The sequence below is a fragment of the Muscardinus avellanarius genome, assembly GCF_963383645.1.
Source record: "Muscardinus avellanarius genome assembly, chromosome: 14".
Classification (NCBI taxonomy): domain Eukaryota; kingdom Metazoa; phylum Chordata; class Mammalia; order Rodentia; family Gliridae; genus Muscardinus; species Muscardinus avellanarius.
The window spans coordinates 48947368-48967013 of record NC_137800.1 but is presented as its reverse complement, the minus strand read 5'-3'; the positions used below and the strand labels follow the sequence as shown (position 1 = coordinate 48967013).

The following is a 19646-nucleotide window of genomic DNA, read 5'->3' as shown; positions in this document are numbered from 1 at the left end:
GCATCATTAAGGACATGGACTACTAAATAAAAAAAAAGATCATAAACCTACCTCTTGTCTGAAGGGATGCTGTCGAAGCGATGGTATCGTCTGTTTGTAATGCAGTCTGGTGCACAGCCAAGATGGAGCTGTGCTGCTATTGGCTGCTCCCGGGTGCAGCTGACAGTTTCCTCTGTGTTCATTTGCATTAAGTCCTGCCACCCAAAGAGTAAATCATTCATAAACTCCAACAGAGCTGTCTAGGATAGCAACTAAAACCCTTTTATTTATCTTTGTCCTTAAGCTAAATAAATTCTTACATAGAAATTGGATGTTGCTAACAATTTGGTGTTTCTTTAGTGGTTATAAAACTTTATATCCTTTAGTGAATATTTTAGTGCTAAGGCTAGAATATAATGTCAGGAGAGGTGGTAACTTAGGAAACAGTGGTCCAGGTTAACGAGCTTGATAATTTCTTCAGGAATTGTGCATAAAATCTCAAAAATAAAAATTTCTTTCTTTCTTTTCTTTTTCTTTTCTTTTTCTTTTTTTTTTTTTTGGTGGTACTGGGGTTCCTGGAAGCCCTTCTAACTCCGGGCTGCACTCCCAGACCTATTTTATATTTTTATTTGGAAACAGGGTCTCTTAAGCCAGTGCGGCTGGCTTCGAACCTGTGCTATCCTCCTGTCTCCACCTCCCAAGCGCGGGGATTACAAGCGTGTGCCACCACGCCTGGCTCAAAAATAAAAATTTCTTTACTTTTCTCTCAATACTTGTTCATATATAAATCTTACCCTCTTAAAGTGATTATTTCTTTTTTTTTTTTTTTTTTTTTTTGGTGGTACTGGGGTTCCTGGAAGCCCTTCTACCACCGGGCTACACTCCCAGACCTATTTTTACATTTTTATATTTGGAAACAGGGTCTCCTAAGCCCACGCGCGCGGCTGGCTTTGAACCTGCGCGGTCCTCCTGTCTCTGCCTCCCAAGCGCGGGGATTACAAGCGTGCGCCACCACGCCCGGCTAAAGTGATTATTTCTTTGTGATGGTTGAATTTAGGAGAAGTTCTGAGAGAAAAGAAGTAAGGATTTAGCTCTTCAAGTTTTTAGAGGGTGTTCCCTAATATGTGAGAGTTAGGGAGAAATGGGTCATAGGAGGAACTCTTGGAAGAGGATCAGTAACTTTTAACTCTGTTTACATTGTCTTTGGATATACAATATTTTTTTTATTTTTTAGGGAGTTTATTTACTCTTTTGTTGCCTGTGCCATTGAAATCATATCCAAGAAATCACTTCCAATTTCAATGTTGTAAGGTTTTATGACCCAGATTTTCTTCTAAAAGCTTATAGTATTAAGATTTATATTTAGGTCTTTTATCTATTTTGAGTTAATATTTGTATATGTGTTAGGTAAGGGTCCAATTTTATTCTTTTTCATTTATTATTATTTTTCAACAATATTTAGTTAAAAGACTAGTATTTCCTCCACCAAAAGTTCATGGAAACCTTGTCAAAAATAACTTGACAATGTATGGAAGAATTTGTCTCTAGGCTTTTATTTAGCTCCAATGGTTTATATATCTGCCTTTAGAACAGTACTACACTGTTTCAATTATTGTAGCTTTATATGGTTTGAAATCAGAAAATATACATCTTCTAGCTTTGTTCTCCTTTGAGACTGTTTTGGGTATCTAGAGTCCATATTCCATATCAGGATAGATTTTTTCTGAAAAATAAATAAATAAATGTATGATAGTTTCACCTAAAAAAAAAAAAGAAAAAAATATTCTCTGGTAAGAAAGAAAGCAAAAAGAAATATTGAAATGCTATCTTTAAGTCATCAAAAGTTTGGTACCAGACAAATGAAACTGTTATGTGAGATTATCAATGTTAATATTGTATAAATTGCTATAATACTAGATGTCAACCAGTAAGCCAAGCGCGGGAAGGAGGGATGGGGAGGGAATGGGGTGGGGATCGTGGTAGGGGCTAACTGGGCGAGATGTGCATGTATGTCTACAAAAGTATTTTCTTTATACCACTATGATGTATGAATACATTGCACCAATAAAAATAAATTAAAAAAAAAAGTTTTTAGAGGGTGAATTCAGGTAGGTATACCACATATGTTTCTAAACTGGACATGGTGTTGCATGCCAGTAACCCTAGTAACTTGGGAGACTGAGATGGGAAGATCATAAGCTTGAAACTAGCAGTGATAACTTAGTGAAACATTGTTTCAGAATAAAAAAATATATAAAAAGGGCTGGGGAATAGCTCAGTGGTAGAGTACACTGGGTTTAATCCCCCCATAGTATGCAAACATACACACACAAAGGAGTCTGGTTTTTTGTTTGTTTTGTAATGCTGTGGGATTGACTCCAGAACTTCGGGCAAGCTGGGCAAGTGCTGCACCACCAAGCTGCATTCCCAGCCCCAATCTGTGAAATTTGAATGATAAAGCCATCTACAGTTGGCTGTTCTGGGATAGAATGTTTTAAATTATGGTGCATTATTTGGAATTCTAAACGTAACAATCAAGAACTTTAATTAAGGAGTGGTTATTAAAACAGCAGACTATGAGCCGGGCATGGTGGCGCATGCTTGTAATCCCAGCATTTGGGAGGCTGGGACCAGAGGATCGCGGTTTGCTGACAGCCTCAGCTACTTAGTGAGGCCCTCCACAACTCAGTGAGACCCTGTTTCAAAAATAAATAATAAAAAAATGGGCAGGGGGTGTAGCTTTGAGGTCAAATACCTCTGGGTTTCATCCCCAGACCCGTAAACAAACAAACAAACAACCAGCAGACTATGGAAATCCTTGCTATACAGAGACTTTTTTCCTGGGTACTGGGAATTGAACCCAGGGACATTTTGCCTCTGAGCTATACCCTCATCTCTATTTTATTTTTATTTTTTTAAATTTTGAAACAGGGTCTCATTAAGTTGTAGAGGGCCTCACTCAGTTCCTGATGCTGGCAGGGAATCAGCAATCCTCCTGTCTCAGTCTCCCAAGTACTAGGATTACAAGTGTGCACCACCATGCTTGGCCAGAGACTTTTAAAAAAAATTATAGGTAAGTCAGTACATTAATTTCTGGGACCATAAAAGGGTATATGGAAAGTTATTTATTTAGGTACTGGAAATGGAACCCAGGGGTACTCTACCTCTGTGCTACATCCCTAGCCTTATTTTTATTTTTTATTTTGAAATGGTTTCACTGAGTTGCAAAGGCCCTCACTAAGGAGCTCACTGAGGCTATCCTTAAACTGTGACCCTCCTGTTTCAGCCTCCCAAATGCTGAGATTACAAGCATGTGCCACCACACTTGGCTCTTATTTTATATTTATTAATTCAACAAATATTCATTGAGTTTTAACTATGGTTGTTATTAAGATAGTAAGCAAGATCTGGGCGTAGTGATGCACCCTGTAATCCCAGTACTTGGAAGGCTGAGACAGGAGGATCACAGTTTCAAGACCAACTTCAGCAATGTAGTGAGTCTCTCAGCAACCTCATGGGATCCTGTTTCAGAACAAAAATGAGCTGGGAGTGTAGTTCAGAGGTAGAATGCCTCTGGATTCAATCCTTAGTAGCCAACACACACAAACACACACACATTCTAAGCAGACTGTATGTAGTTCATAATCGACCCTTTATATGGTGTTTGTTAATATATTACATCTCTTTTTCATTGTCTTTCCAGTTAGTTGTTTATATAGTAGAACAAGAGAACTTCAATAGTATTTATACTAAGTTAAAAACAGGTAGCCGGGCATGGTGGCACACGCTTTTAATCCCAGTACTTGGAAAGCTGGGACAGGAAAATTGCAGGTTCGCAGCCAGCTTTAGCTACTTAGTGAGGCCCTTTGCAACTTATGAGACTCTGTTTCAAAATAAAGAATAAAAAATAGAGCTAGTAGTATAGCTCAGAGGTAGAATGCCTTTGGGTTCGATCTCCAGTACCGCAAAAATAAATAAATAAATAAATAAATAAATAAATAAATAAATAAATATAAAAAGTAAACATGAAGCCCAGTGTAGTGGCGCATTCTTGTAATCCCTGCATTCAGGAGGCTGAGACTGGAATGCCAATGGTTCGCCACAGCCTCAGATACTTAGTGAGGTCCTCCGCAACTTAGTGAGACCCTGTTTCAAATAAAGAATAAAAAATAGGGCAGGGGTATAGCTTGGAGGTCTAATGCCCCTGGGTTCCATCTCCAGACCCGCAAAGAAAAAAAAGGAAACATGAAATGTACATTTATGGATTTCTATACTATGCCAATTTCAGATGGCATAATTTATGTAAAGTCTATTTAATTTTAATACAGAGTTTACTATTGGATTTAACTGTATACCCTGTTACAGTTTTCTTATGGTGTCATGGTGCATGTTTGTAATCCTGTTATTTGGAGAGCTGAGACAGGAGGATCTTAGGTTTGAAGACAGCCTCTGTAAATAGCAAGACCCTCATCAACTTAGTGAGACTCTTTTTCAAAACAATAAAACAGGGCTGGGGCCTGTACATGTCTGTAATCCCAGTACCTGGGAGGCTGAAACTGTAGGATCACAGGTTCCGGGACAGCCTCAGCAAGTAATGAGACTCGCATCAACCTGATGAGACCCTGTTTCAAAATAAAAAATAAAATAGGGCTGGGGTGTAGTTTGGAGGTAGAATGCTTCTGGGTTCAATCCCCAGTAAAACCCCGCCCCCCACACGCACATTGACTAAAGGATAGGGAGTGTAGCTTGGACAGATAAGGTGGTGCATGCCTATATGGCTGAGAGTGTACTTCAGAGATGGAACAGCCTGGGTTTAGTCCCTAGGTGGTCCGTCCACACACACACAAAAATGACAATAATAGCTTTAATTTAAGTAGGATTTTGTGTGTGTGTGTGTGTGTGTGTGTGTGTGTGTGTGTGTGTGTGTTACTGGGGATTAAAAGCAGGGGCATTCTACTTCTGAGCTACATTCCATCCCTATTTCTTTTTTTTATTATTATTTATTTTGAAACAGAGTCTCACAGAGTTGCAGAGGGCCTCACTAAGTAGCTGAGGCTGTTTGTGAACCATGATTCTCCTGTCTCAGCCTCCCAAGTACTGGGATTACAAACTTGCACCACCAAGCCCAGCTATTAAGTAGAATTTTTAAAAGGAATTAAATATGAAAATTTCTTGGCACGGTGTTTGGCATATAAATGTTCAATAAATATTAGTTACTCCTATTGTTATAATAGCAGACTATGGAAATAGTCCTGAACGCCTTGGTAAAATGAACCATTGCCAGTAATATAATAGTGAATGGAAAAGCACCCCTGTAAGGCACTTTTTTTTTTTTTTTTTGGCAGGTCTGGGAATGGAATCCAGGGACATTCTACCTCTGAGCTACACCCCTGGCCCTAGGTTTTATTCTTCATTTTGAAACAAGGTCTCACTGAGTTGCAAAGGGCCTCAGTGAATAGCTGAGGCTCACTGCGAACCCGCAGTTCTCCTGTGTCTCCTGTGTCAGCCTCCCAGATGCTGGGATTACAAGTGTGTGCCACCACGCCTGGCCTAAGGCATTCTTAATATTATTGTTATTTTTAAAAAAACATAGTAGAATGTGTTGTGCCAATTATTTGTCAAAATTATATCAAAGTTACTTTTAAGGGAAAATTGCATTTGAAGCTTCATTTTAGTCTCAAGTATATCACAAGACTTCACTAATCTCAACGGAGTATTGTGCTGCCGTCTAGAAACTGCTCTTTTGGATCTGTGACAATTATTACATTTGACTTGTGGTTCTGCTAATGCAGTCTTTTGTTTAAATAATTATTACCAAGCTAATGCCAGAAATTAACTCCTTTTTACCTTTTATTTAGCTTCTCTCAGTGAATCAGCCACATGGGAACTTTATAATATCTGATCTAACACCTTGCTAATAGAACATATTCTGAAATGTCTTCTGATATTTGTGGTGGATTCTATTTTTATTTTATTTTTTTTTTGTTTTACTGTTCCTGTATTACTAATAAAATGGATTTGTGGTAATAGGAAAGGTATTGGATTTTCTCACCAAAAGTATACAGCAAAATGGTAGATGTTCTGAGCCAGGTGTGGGTGGTACACACTTGTAATCCCAACATTTGGGAGGCTGAGACAGGAGGATCATGGTTTGCGGACCAGCCTCAGCTACTTAGTGAGGCTCTTTGCAACTCAGTAAGACCCTGTTTCAAAATGAAGAATAAAAAATAGGGCTGGGGGTGTAGCTCAGAGATAGAATGTCCCTGGGTTCCATTCCCAGTACTGAAAAAAAGAAAAAAGTAGATGTTCTGAAACAAATTCTCATTTTCTCTATCTTTGAGAAACCTTTATGGGTGGGGGGAGAAAGCCACTTATTTCTTTTATTTAAAAGTCTATTTGAAAGCCGGGCGTGGTGGCGTATGTTTGTAATCCCAGGGTTTGGGAAGCTGAGACAGGAGGATCGCACAGGTTCGAAGCCAGCCTCAGCTACTTAGTGAGGCTCTCAGCAACTTAGACCGTTTCCAAATAAAGTATAAAATAGGTCTGGGAGAATAGCCTGGAGGTAGAAAAGTCCCTGGGTTCCACCCCTAGGAGAACACACACACACACACACACACACACACACACACACACACACAAATAAAAATAAAAGTCTATTTAAAAAGCCTTTTGGCCGGGCATGGAGGCGCACGCTTGTAATCCCCTAGCTTGGGAGGCAAAAACAGGAGGATAGCGCAGGTTCGAAGCCAGTCGCGTGTGCTGGCTTAGGAGACCCTGTTTCCAAGTAAAAATGTAAAAATAGGTCTGGGAGTGTAGTCCAGAGGTAGAAGGGCTTCCAGGAACCCCAGTACTACCAAAAAATAAAAAATAAAAAGCCTTTTGGATGCCGGGCATGATGGTGCACGCTTGTAATACCTGCGCTTGGGAGGTGGAGACAGGAGGATCAAGAAGGTTCGAAGCCAGCCGTGCTGGCTTAAGAGACCCTGTTTCCAAATAAAAATATAAAATAGATTTGGGAGTATAGCTCAGAGGTAGAAGGGCTCCATCCCCAGTACCACAGACACACACACAAAAGCCTTTTGGATTAGATTAAGATCTGTAATATGTCCCTTTATCTAATTATGGGAGGGGAAAACCTAATCAAATTTAAGGCAAGGGTGAAGAGATAATAGTACTTAGAAGAGAACTGTAATTTGGGCTTGGGGTTGTAGCTTATTGGTAGAACACTTTTTGCCTAATATGTAAGTCTTGGGATCAATCCCTAGCACTGTGCCACCACCCCCTACAGTTCCACAGATACCATTATTTTAATTATTTTATCGTATTTATACTTTGTTTTTACCCTTAGTGTGAAAATAGGCATTTTAATATACATGCAAAGATTTTGTTTTTCATAAAAAATTATAGCATAGAATCTATTAGATAAAAAAATATTTTAGCAGAGTGAAAATCGTTTTTACTGCTTAAGAGTAAAAATAAAGAATAAAGCCGGGTGTGGTGGCGCACGCTTGTAATTCCAACATTTGGGAGGCTGAGACAGGAGGATCGTGGTTAGCAGACAGTCTTAGCTACTTAGGCCCTTTGCAACTCAGTGAGACCCTGTTTCAAAATAAAGAATAAAAAATAGGACTGGGGATGTAGCTTGGAGGTAGAATGCCCTTGGATTCCATCTCTTGTACCACACACACACACACACACACACACACACACACACACACACAAAGCATAGTGACATATAAAGTGAAGATGCTACAATTGTTTTCTTGAATTTCATTTCAGATCATAGCAACGGATCATTTAACTTGAAAGCTCTATCAGGAAGCTCTGGATATAAGTTTGGCGTTCTTGCTAAGATTGTGAATTACATGAAAGTAAGTATTTTCTCAAATAACAAATTCTATGTTACTTTTTGGCAAAAGAAGGGGACTGGGGATTCAGATTTTCAGAAGTTAAATTTGAGCCTGAGCCAGGCGTGGTGGCGCAGGCTTGTAATCCTAGTAGTTGGGAGTCTGAAACAAGAGGCTCTCTGCAACCTAGTGAGACCCTGTTTCCAAATAAGAAATAAAATTAGGCTGGGGCTGTAGCTTGGAGGTAGAATGCCTCTGGGTTCAAAATTACCCTAGCATGGTGGTACACACTTAATATTCCAGTACTTGGGAGGCTGAGACAGGAGAATTACAGGTTCGAGACCAGCCTTAGCAACTTAGATCTTCTTTCAAAATAAATAATAAAAAGGGCTGGGGGCATAGCTCAGAGGTAGAATGTCCTTGGGTTAAATCCCTGGTACCAAAGAAAGAAAAAAAAACAACAACAACAAACCAGGAGCCAGGCGTGGTGGTGCACGCTTGTAATCTTAGTACTTGGGAGGCTGGGGAGGCTGAGACAGGAGGTTTGCAGCCAGCCTCAGCTACGTAGTGAGGCCCTCTGCAACTTAGTGAGACCCTGTTTCAAAATAGAGTTAAGTTGGGCATGGTGGCACATTCTTGTAATCCCATGCTTGGGAGGATGAGACAGGATTGCTCAGGTTCGAAGTCAGCCTCAGCTACTGAGTGAGGCTCTCAGCAACTTGGTGAGACCATTTCCAAATAAAGTATAAATTAGGTCTGGGGGTGTAGCCTGAGGGTAGAAAACCGCTGGGTTCCATTCCAGTACCAACAAAAAGAAAAAAAAAAAGAGTTAAAAATATGGCTGGAGGTATAACACAGAGGTAGAACACCCCTGTGTTCAATCCTTGGTACCACAAAAAAAAATTTGTGTGTGTGTATGTGTACATGTCAAAATTTATCAAATTATCACTTTCAGAATGTTCAATATTGTATACCTTAATAAAAATATAAAAATATTTAATGTTTCCAACCTTTTACACTTATTTATTTATTCTTATTTATTTATTTATTTATTTATTTATTTATGTAGTTAGTTAGTTAGTGGTACTGGGAATTGAACCAAGAGGAATTCTACCTCCGAGGTCCCCTCTCAGCCCTATTTTTTATTCTTTATTTTGAAACAGGGTCTCACTAAGTTGCAGAGGGCCTCTTTAAGTAGCTGAGACTGGTCATGAACCTGGATCCTCCTGTCTCAGCCTCCCAAGCGCGGGGATTACAAGCGTGAGACACCATGCCCGGCCCTAACCTTTATTTTTAATCAAGTTCTCCAAACAAAACCTTTCTGTGAGTTTTAAATCAATTTGTCAAACAAATAAATGGTAACTCTTACGACACATATACCTAAGCTGACATAATGATGGAAATTTACTAGTCAAATTGGCTAACTGGTAAGATGAGGTTAAAAATTAAGTTTTCTAACTTTGTGACAATGTACTATAGTAAACTGAATACTGCATTTCCTTTTCCAGAGACCACATCCAGATCCATTGTATGGCAAAAGAGTATTTTTTCACTGGTATTATTAAATCAGGGATCTTTAGGTATTGGCTTTATTGTAGAAGATCAGAGTGTTGCTGAAGTAATCACAAGTATCCCTACAAGGGCAAAGAAGGCAGGAGAGTCGAAGTGAATAATGGAAGATGAGACACTCAGCTGAGTGGTTAGAGGAAGGGTTATAGGTTGGGGAGTGCAAGTGGCCTCTAGAAAACAAAAAGAGAAAGAAAATGAGAGAATGCTCTCCTCAGACTCCAGAAGGAACTAGTCCTGCTACACTCTAAATTTAGTTCAGCTGTCATCTCAGTACTTGGGAGACTGAGACTGGAGGATCTCAGGTTGGAGACCAGTCTTAGCAACTTAGCAAGACTCTGCTTCAAGATAAAAATTAAAAAAAAAAAAGGTTCGGGTATAAGCTGGGCATGGTGGAACATGCTTGCAATCCCAGCATTTGGAAGGCTGAGACGGGAGGATTGCAGTTAGTGGACAGCTTCAGCTAGTTAGGCCCTTTGCAACTCGGTGAGACTGTGTTTCAAAATAAAGGATAAAAAATAGGGCTGGGGTGTAACTTGGAGGTAGAATGCCCCTAGGTTCCATCCCCAGTACTGCAAAACAAAACAAAACAAAAAAAGGCTGGGGTTTAGCTCAGAGGTAGAATGTTTCTGGGTTCAATCTCTAATTCCAAATAAATAAATAAATATTAGTAAAACACACTTTTTAAGTGGAAACTTTAGATTAAAAATTTAATAAAGCTGTAAAGAATCATCTGGATTGACTGACTTGGGTACTTCTGGGGTATGTACCCCTTTTATGAGCAAGAGACCTGTGCTGTATGACAGTTAACCCTTTTTCCCTCTGTATCTAGTTGGTGTTCAAGGGTCTACATCCAGCTCTGTCTTTGATTTCTGTTGTGTGTTTGTCTTTTTTTTTTCTTTCTTTTTAAGTGGTACTTGGTATTGAATCCAGGGGTGTTGTATCACTTAACTATATCTCTGTTTTATTTTTATTGTTTTATTTTGAGACAGGGTCTCACTAAGTTGCCAAGGCTGGCTTCAGATTTATGATCCTCCTGCCTCAAGTAGTTGGGAATATGGGCATATACCACCAAGCCTGGCTGAAAAAAAATTTTTTTTTTTTAACTGCGATTTGAACCCAGAGGCATTCTACCTCTGAGCCTCATCCCCTAGCCTGATTTTATTTATTTGGAAATAGGGTCTCACTAGGTTGCTGAGACCCTGGCTAAGTTGCTAAGGCTGGCTTTGAACTTGCAATCTTCCCATCTCAGCCTCCCAAATACTGGGATTATAAGTGTGCACCACCATGCTCAATTTTGAATTTGTCTTTTTTTTTAATAGATATATGCTTAGCTTTCCTTCTCTGTTGGGAGCTCATGAAAGACAGAAATAGCTGGCATTTCATCTGATTTCTCAATGCTGTGCTTGTAGGACATAGTAGTTACCACTAAATATTTGAATAGAAGCCGAGCATGGTGGTGCACACTTGTAATCCCAGCATTCGGGAGGCTGATACAGGAGGACCGTGGTTCGCAGCCAGCCTCAGCTATCAGTGAGGTCCTTTGCAACTCAGCGAGACCCTGTTTAAAAACAAAAAATAGAGCTGGGGGATGTAGCTCAAAGATATAATGCCCCTGGATTCCATCCCCAGTACTGCAAAATAAATAAATAAATAAATAAATAAATAAATAAATGGAATAGATAATTGGATGAGTTAGTGAATGCCCATGAAATGGTTTTTGTTTGTAGTGTGTTAGGCTTTGTGTTTTTTTCTTTCCAAATTATTCTAGTTCTGAGAGGTGATAGTTTTATAGGGCTTGACTATTAGGTTCCCTAATCTGTTCAAAGTGATGGAGCTTGGAGCCTCTATGTTTCCTCCCTCCCTCCCTCCCTCCCTTCCTTCCTCTCTTTCTCTCTTTCTCTTTTTTCTTTCCTTCCCTTTTTGTAGTATTGGGGATGGAACCCAGGGACATTCTACCTCTGAGCTACACCCCCAGCCCTATTTTTTATTTATTTTGAAACAGGGTCTCACTGAGTTGCAGAGGGCCTCACTAAGTAGCTGAGGCTATCTGCAAACCGCAATCCTCATGTCTTAGCCTCCCAAGTACTGGGATTACAAGCAGTGCCCCACTATGCCTGGCTTCGATTTTATTTCTTATTTGGAAACAGCATCTCCCCAGGTTGATGAGAGTCTCACTACTTGCTGAGGCTGTCTTATAGCCTGGGATCCTCCCATCTCAGCCTCCCAGTTACTAAGATTACAGGCTTGTGCCGTCATGCCTGGCTTATTTTTAAATTTTGAAACAGAATTTTGCTGAGTTACTGTGTGCTGGCCTTGAACCTGTGATCCCCCTATCTCAGCCTTCTAAGTGCAGGGATTACAAATTGTGCACCACCATGCCCAGATTTAGTGGTTCTTTATGTAGAAACAAAATACAAATATGTATATTATTTTTTTCCTTTTTGGTGCTGTTGAATCTCAGGGCCTCACATGCTAGGCAGGAGCTCTACTTCTGAGCTATATGTACAGTCCCTATATACCTTTTTTTGTGTGTGTGTTGCTGGGGATGGAACCCAGGGGCATTCTGCTCTGAGCTACATCCCCAGCCCTAGTTTTTATTCTTTTTTTTTTTTTTTTTTTTTTTTTTGGTGGTACTGGGGTTCCTGGAAGCCCTCCTTCCTCCGGGCTACACTCCCAGACCTATTTTATATTTTTGAAACAGGGTCTCTTACGCCAGCACGGCTGGCTTCGAACCTGCGCGATCCTCCTGTCTCCGCCTCCCAAGCGCGGGGATTACAAGCGTGCGCCACCACGCCCGGCGTTATTCTTTTTTTTTTTGAAACAGGGTCTCACTGAGTTGTAAAGGGCCTCATTAAGTAGCTGAGGCTGTCCATGAACCGAGATCTTCCTGCCTCAGCCTCCCAAATGCTGGGATTAGAAGTGTGCACCACCACACCCAGCTCTTATTTTTGCCCTATTCTATGTAAAATATTTCATATTAGAAGGGTTTTTGTTTGTTTGCTTTTTATTGGTACTGAGGATTGAACACAGAGGCATTCTACTTCTGAACTACAGTCCCAGCTTTATTATTATTATTATTATTTTTTTTGGTGGTACTGGGAGTGGAACCCAGGGGCTTTCTACCTCTGGGCTATACTCCTAGACCTATTTTCTGTTTTATTTGGAAACAGGGTCTCACTGAGTTGCTGAGAGCCTCACTAAGTAGCTGAGGCTGGCTTCGAACCTGTGCGATCCTCCTGTCTCAGCCTCCCGAGCGCGGGGATTACAAGCGTGCGCCACCACGCCCAGCTGTCCCAGCTTTATTTTATTTTTTATTTTGAAACAGGGTCTCATTAAGTTGCAGAGGCTGGCTATGAACCTGTGATTCTCTGTCTTAGCCTCTCAAGTACTAGTATTACAGACATGAACCACCATACCTGGCTACTACATGCTTTTTAACATACACTTAAATTTTAATTTACTTTTTAAAATAAAATAGGTTTCAGTATTTAGACAGTTTTAGGTTCATAGCAAAATGAAACAGAAAGTACTGAATTTCCATATACTCCCTCTGTCTCCTTCTCTATCAGTACTTCACACCAAAGAAATACATTTGTTCCAGTGACTGTGTAGTCACTCTTTATTGCTCAGTGTTCATGGCTTATGATCGAGCTCACTATAAGTGTTGTACATTCTCTGGGCTTTTGGCAGATGTATAATGACATGTATCTACCATTATAGATAGTATCATGGGTAGTTTCACTGCCCTGAAAATCCTTTCTGTTCTCGCTATTTTTCTTCCCTTCCTGAATCCTTGGCAACCACTGAGTTTTTCTTTTCTTCTTCTTTTTTTTAAATCTGTCTCCATTCTTTAACCTTTTCCAGAATCTCTTATGGTGGGAGGGCATTTTAGATTTTTTTTTTTTTACTTAGTACTACACATTTAAGGTTTTTCCATGTATTTTCATGGCTCAATAGATAATTAAGCCTCCTTTCCTCCTCCCGTTCTTCCTTCTCGTCTGTCTGTCCCTTGTGGTACTGGGCATTGAACTCAGGGTTGTTCTACTTCTAAACTATACTCCCAGCCCTATTTTATGTTTTATTTAGAAGCAAGGTCTCACAAAGTTGCTGAGGGCCTCGCCAGATGGCTACAGCTAACATCAAATCTGTGATCCTCCTGTCAGTCTGTCAAGTACTAGGATGACAGGTGTGTGCCATCATGCCCGGTGATAATTTCTTTTTAGCATTGAATCGTATTCTGTTGTCTGGATGTTTCGTAGTTTATCTGTTCATCTACTGAAGAATTACATTCTCAGTACCTGCCTCCCACATCTCCCCCAAAAGTGCTCTCTGTGCTCATTTGAAAAGAAATGTGGAACGGGGCATGCTTGCACATGCTTGTAATCCCAGCATTTAGGAGGCTGAGGCAGGAGGATCATGGTTCGCGGACAGCCTCAGCTACTTAGTGATGCGGTTTGAAACTCAGTGAGATCCTGTTTAAAAATAAAGAATAGTCAGGTGTGGTGGCGCATGTTTGTAATCCCCACTCTTGGGAGGCTGGGACAGGAGGATCACACAGGTTCAAAGCCAGCCTCAGGTACTTAGTAAGGCTCTCAGCAACTTAGTGAGACACTGTTTCCAAATAAAAAATAAAATAGGTCTTGGAGTATAGCCTGGAGGTAGAAAGCCTCTGGCTTCCACCGCCAGTATTATATACACACACACCAAAAAAAAAAAAAAAAAAAAGAAAGAATAAAAAATAGGGCTGGGTGTGGGGTATAGCTCAGAGGTAGAATGCCCCTGAGGTCCATCCCCAGTACCGCAAAAAAAAAAAAAAAAAAAAAAAAAAAAGAAAAGAAAGAAAGGAAGGAAGGAAGGAAAGGAAATGCAGGACAAAGTTAGAAAACACATGTGGGGCGCCGGGCGTGGAGACAGGAGGATTGCGCAGGTTCGAAGCCAGCCTCGTTGGCTTAAGAGACCCTGTTTCAAAATAAAAAATAGTAAAATAGGTCTGAGAGTGTAGCCCAGAGGTAGAAGGGTTTCCAGGAACCCCAGTACCCCAAAAATAGAAAGAAAGAAAGAAAGAAAGAAAGAAAGAAAGAAAGAAAGAACGAACGAACACATGTGGGTACCAAATGTCAGAAGCCAGAGAATAGAAGTTTCATTCACTGTTGGTGGGAATACAAAATGGTATAGCCATGTTGGAGGACAATTTGGCCGTATTCAGTCTCTCTTTCTCTCTCTTTCTCTAGTACTGGGGATTGGTTCCAGGATTGTTCTATCTCTAAACTATACCTCCAACCCGTTTGTCAGATGATTGGCTACATAGAACACTTTTTTTTTTTTTTTTTTTTTTTTTTTGCAGAACTGGAGATTGAACCCAGGGGCATGCTATACTCCCAGCCTTATTTTTTAGTCTTTATTTTGAAATAGGGTCTCACTAAGTTGCAGATGCCCTCACTCAGTAGCTGAGGCTGGTCACAAACCTGTAATCCTCCTTTCTCGGTCTCCCGAGTACTGGGATTATAAGTGTGTGCCACCATGCCTGGCCCTAAAAACTCTCTTTTAATAATTTTCCTCCTTAAAATAGACACGACATCAGCGAGGAGATACACATCCTTTGACTTTGGAAGAAATTTTGGATGAAACACAACATTTAGATATTGGACTTAAGCAGAAACAGTGGCTAATGACTGAGGTAAGAACGGACTTAAAAGTATTATAAAAAATGAGTTGGTCTCCAAGAGAGTTTTGCTATAACTAGAGTGTTTGCTTTTGGTGGTGCTGGAAATTAAACCCAGGGACTTTGTATGCTAGTCAAGAGCTTTACCACTGAGCCGTATCATCTGCCCCTGAAACCTGATAACACTTTTTTTTTTCTTAAAAGAACAGATATAGGTTCTTTTTTCATTTGTTTTTTAAACATACTTTTCTTCCTTTTTCTGAGATTCAGTCTTGTGTTTGCCGTGTTGCTCAGGTTGGACTTGAGGTCCTGGGTTCCAGTGATTGTGTCACCTCAGCCTCCGGAGTTGCTGAGACTAGAGGGGTATACCACCACACCCAGTTAAGCATACACATTTCTAAGTTATTTCACTTGTTAAAGTTAAAACTTTAGCAAAAGTTTTGAAGTTTACCAAAATTTTATATTTTGAAATTTATATTTTGAAAATTAGAATTTATATTTTGAAGTTTATCAATTTTATATTCATTTTTACACATAATAGGTTTATTTGGAATTGCTACATTTATAATTTATAGCTTGTAAATTATATTTTTATGTATGTTTTAGGAAATTTAAAGCATGAGATACTGCAGAAATAGAGGTACTTTGTTGTATTATTACTATTTTTATGTTTTTTTTTGTGGTACTGAGGATGGAACCCAGAGGCATTCTACCTCTGAGCCACACCCCCCAGCTCTATTTATTGTTTATTTTTTAAAATGGTCTCACTGAGCCGGGCGTGGTGGCGCACGCTTGTAATCCCCGCGCTTGGGAGGTGGAGACAGGAGGATCGCGCAGGTTCGAAGCCAGCCGTGCTGGCGTAAGAGACCCTGTTTCAAAAATATAAAATAGGTCTGGGAGTGTAGCCCGGAGGAAGAAGGGCTTCCAGGAACCCCAGTACCACCAAAAAAAAAAAAAAAAAAAAATGGTCTCACTGAGTTGCAAAGGGCCTCACCAAGTAGCTGAGGCTACCAGTGAACCATGATCCTCCTGTCTCGCCTCCCAAATGCTGGGATTACAAGTGTGGGCCACTACACCCAGCTAATTTTTATATTTTGATATTTAAGTTATTGCTGCTTGAAGTTACTTAGAAAAATAATCATGAACATTGTATGTGAATACACCATTTATTTTATTTTATTTATTTATTTTTGGTGGTACTGGGGGTGGAACCCAGAGGCTTTTCTACCCTTGGGCTACACTCCCAGACCTATTTTGTATTTTATTTGGAAACAGGGTCTCACTAAGTTGATGAGAGCCTCACTAAGTAGCTGAGGCTGGCTTTGAACCTGTGCGATCCTCCTTTCTCAGCCTCCCAAGCGCTGGGATTACAAGCATGCGCCACTACGCCCGGCATCACACCATTTAAAGAAACATTAGCACAATCAGTGACTATGCTAATTTGGGAGTGAAAGGCATTTTATGTTTTTGTGGTCATGGGCATATGAATAGCATTTTAAACATGCACATATATTCTTTTTTTTTTGGTGTTGGGGACTGAACCTGGGACATTCCAGTTCCAAAGCTACACCCCCAGCTCTTTTTATTATTTTTTCTGTTTTGAAACAAGGTCTCCCTAAGTTGCTGAGATTGATCTAAATTACTGAGGTTGGTCTTGAACCTGTGATCTTCCTAAGACTCCCAAGTACTGGGTTTATAATCCTGGGCCAGCAGACCTGTCCAGCTATTTATTTCTTTTGAGTTCACACATTAAATGACAGTGAAGAATACTACTTTGCAGGACCAGTAAGAGATTCTAAAGACCAAATGTAAAATTTCTAAAATATAATTCAGTTAATTTATTTTACCAGACAAAATGTAATTCTTGATTTTCATAATACAAAATAAACCAGTTAGCCAAATGTAGTGGTGTACTCTTGTAATCCTGGTACTTGGGAGACTGAGGCAGGAGGATCGCAGGTTTGCCACCAGCCTCAGTTACTTTGTGAGGCCTTCTGCAACCTTAGTGAGACCATGTTTCAAAATAAGAATAAAATAGTGTAGCTCAGAGGTAGAATGCCCCTGAGTTCAATCTCTAGTACCAATAAACAAACAAAAAATAAAAACCAGTTACTAAGTCTCCTTGAAGATCATGGTCCTTAGGAGCTCCTTGGCCATTACTAGAAGCAGACCCTCCTAGAATTTTTTTTTTTTTTAACTTCAGAGTGTCTAAAAGTAAACAGCCTTCACAAATATTGCAAGTAATGGCACCATATATTAGAAATATCCAGTAGTGATAATTCACATTTAAATTTGCTGGTTTTACCTACTACTGGAATTACTGTTTGATTCACCCTCTTTCTGTGTTTCTTTTCTTTCTGCTCTTAGGGTCAGGCTAACAACTGCAGAAGAAAATAAACAAGGTTGCTCTCTTTTGAAGAGCTTTCCTTTTGCTATTAGCTGTACAACAAAACTGACTAGGAACAGAGTCATGTTCAGTAATTCCTGCATTCCTACTCAGTTTCATTCTTAAGCTGACATTATAGGTAAAAAAAGTTCTCATGTAGACTAGTCAGTTCCTTCCACAGCTGCTAGTGCGAGTTGATACCAGTTAGGGAGCTGTGACAAACAATTGATTTGTTCATTCCAGGGCAGTTTTTCTCATGTTATAATGCAAGTTTATACTTTGGACTTTGGATGGGCAATACCCAGTTCACTTCTATTAATAGGTATTTTATAGATTCTTACCTAATTTTGTCTTCCAAAAGAATATGGGTTCATCTTCCTTCAAAGCACTTGTGAATTGGGCATGGTGGTGCACACTTGTAATCCCAGTACTTTTGAGGCGGAGACAGGAGGATCTTTCAGGTTTGAAGCCAGCCTCATCTATTTAGTGAAGCTCTCAGCAACTTAGTGAGACACTGTTTCCAAATAAAATATAAAATAGGTCTGGGAGTGTGCCCAGAGGTAGAAAGCCCCTGGATTTCATCCCAAATACCATAAAAAAGCACTTGTAATAAATAGTTTATTTCTCTTGTGAATAATATAGGTTTTATTTTTGGTGGTACTGGGGTTAGAACTCATGGGCTATCTACCTTGGAGCTACACCCCAGCCCTATTTTTCTATTTTTTACTTTTGAAACCGGATCTCACTAAGTTGCTGAGGGCCTCAACCTTTGAACCTTCTGTTTTGGCCTCCTGAGTACTGGGGTAAAGGCTTTAAAAAAAAAAATACACGCACACACACACACATATACATACATATACATGAGTACCACAGTCTTTACCCACCCTTTTTTTTGGTGGTGGTGGTGCTGGAGATTGAACCCACATATGCAAGGCAAAAAGAGCATGTTTTGGGGGTTTTGTTTGTTTTGAGACGAAGTCTTGCTATGTTACCCAGGCTGGTTTCAGAACTCCTGGTAGCTTAGGAGGTTCTTGCTTCAGCCTCCGGAGTACCTGGGACTACAGGTTTGCACCACCACACTCAGCTTTACCTCTTGTTTTGGAATTCTGGTTGTCTTGTGTTTTGGATCTGCTAATTCATATTCACAAAAGACTGTCAGTTTGCCAGTGTATTTGGTAGTGTTATATTTTTAAATAATTAAGATTTAAGAATGTATGTATAAAGTTTCCCTTTTTTAAAATCTGTTTACATTGTGTCACTACTACAGGCATTAGTCAACAATCCCAAAATTGAAGTCATAGATGGGAAGTATGCCTTTAAGCCCAAGTACAACTTAAAAGATAAGAAGGCTCTGCTTAGGCTCTTAGATCAGCATGACCAGCGAGGATTGGGAGGAATTCTTTTAGAAGACATAGAAGAAGGACTTCCCAATTCCCAGAAAGCTGTCAAGGTAACCTCTCTCTTCTTTCTGTCTTAATATAATTTGAATTAATAATGTCTCCTTGTTGTCTTTTTTCATAGTACTTAGAGGTTCTTTATTGTTTCTCTTAAATGATTTACGACCCAGTTGTACATCTTCAATTAATTTCTGAAAGTTTATACTCCATGGTAAGACACACATGCTGACAGTACCCTAGGTAGAATTATAAAGAAAATTATACATTGTTAACACTATCATAACTTCCTTAGTATGTGAATAAGGAGTATAAGCATATAAACTTTAAAAAGAAAACATTTAAAAAAGAAAACAAAAAAACAAAAACAAAAAAAAACCCAAAACATTTTATACAAACAATCAAAGCACTATGTCAGAGTGACACAATGGAGTGCTTGAAAGTAAGACACTGAGTTGGGCGTGGTGGCACATGCTTGTAATCCCGATACTTGGGAGGCTGAGACAGGAGGATCACAAGTTCATGGCCAGCCTTAGCTACTTGGTGAGGCCTCCACAACTTAGTGAGACCTTGTTTCAAAATAGAGAATAAAAAATAGGGTTGGGGGGTATAGCTTGAGGTAGAATGCCATTGGGTTTCATCTCCAGTACTGCAAAAAAAAAAAAAAACCCAAAACAACAACAACAACAAAAATACACTGAAGTCAAAACACATAACTTTTTAAAAATAAGAACTTATTATCTCCTTCCTCAAATCATGCTTAGCCAGCAATCCTCTTTTCCCACCAAAGTAGATGCAGGCCCACCAGT

The 19646-nt window shown here is 39.7% G+C and overlaps 1 protein-coding gene across 1 annotated transcript in view; it reads left to right on the top strand.

The window, feature by feature from the left end:
- GTF2E2 (general transcription factor IIE subunit 2) overlaps positions 1–19646 on the top strand; it is a gene marked incomplete at both ends in the record, with an annotated part of 56848 nt that overhangs the window by 17066 nt on the left and 20136 nt on the right. The window contains 3 exons of the mRNA XM_080709762.1: positions 7759–7850; positions 14965–15072; positions 18711–18893. Coding sequence (XP_080565888.1) covers positions 7759–7850; positions 14965–15072; positions 18711–18893 — 383 coding nt within the window. The remainder of the gene's footprint in view (positions 1–7758; positions 7851–14964; positions 15073–18710; positions 18894–19646) is intronic.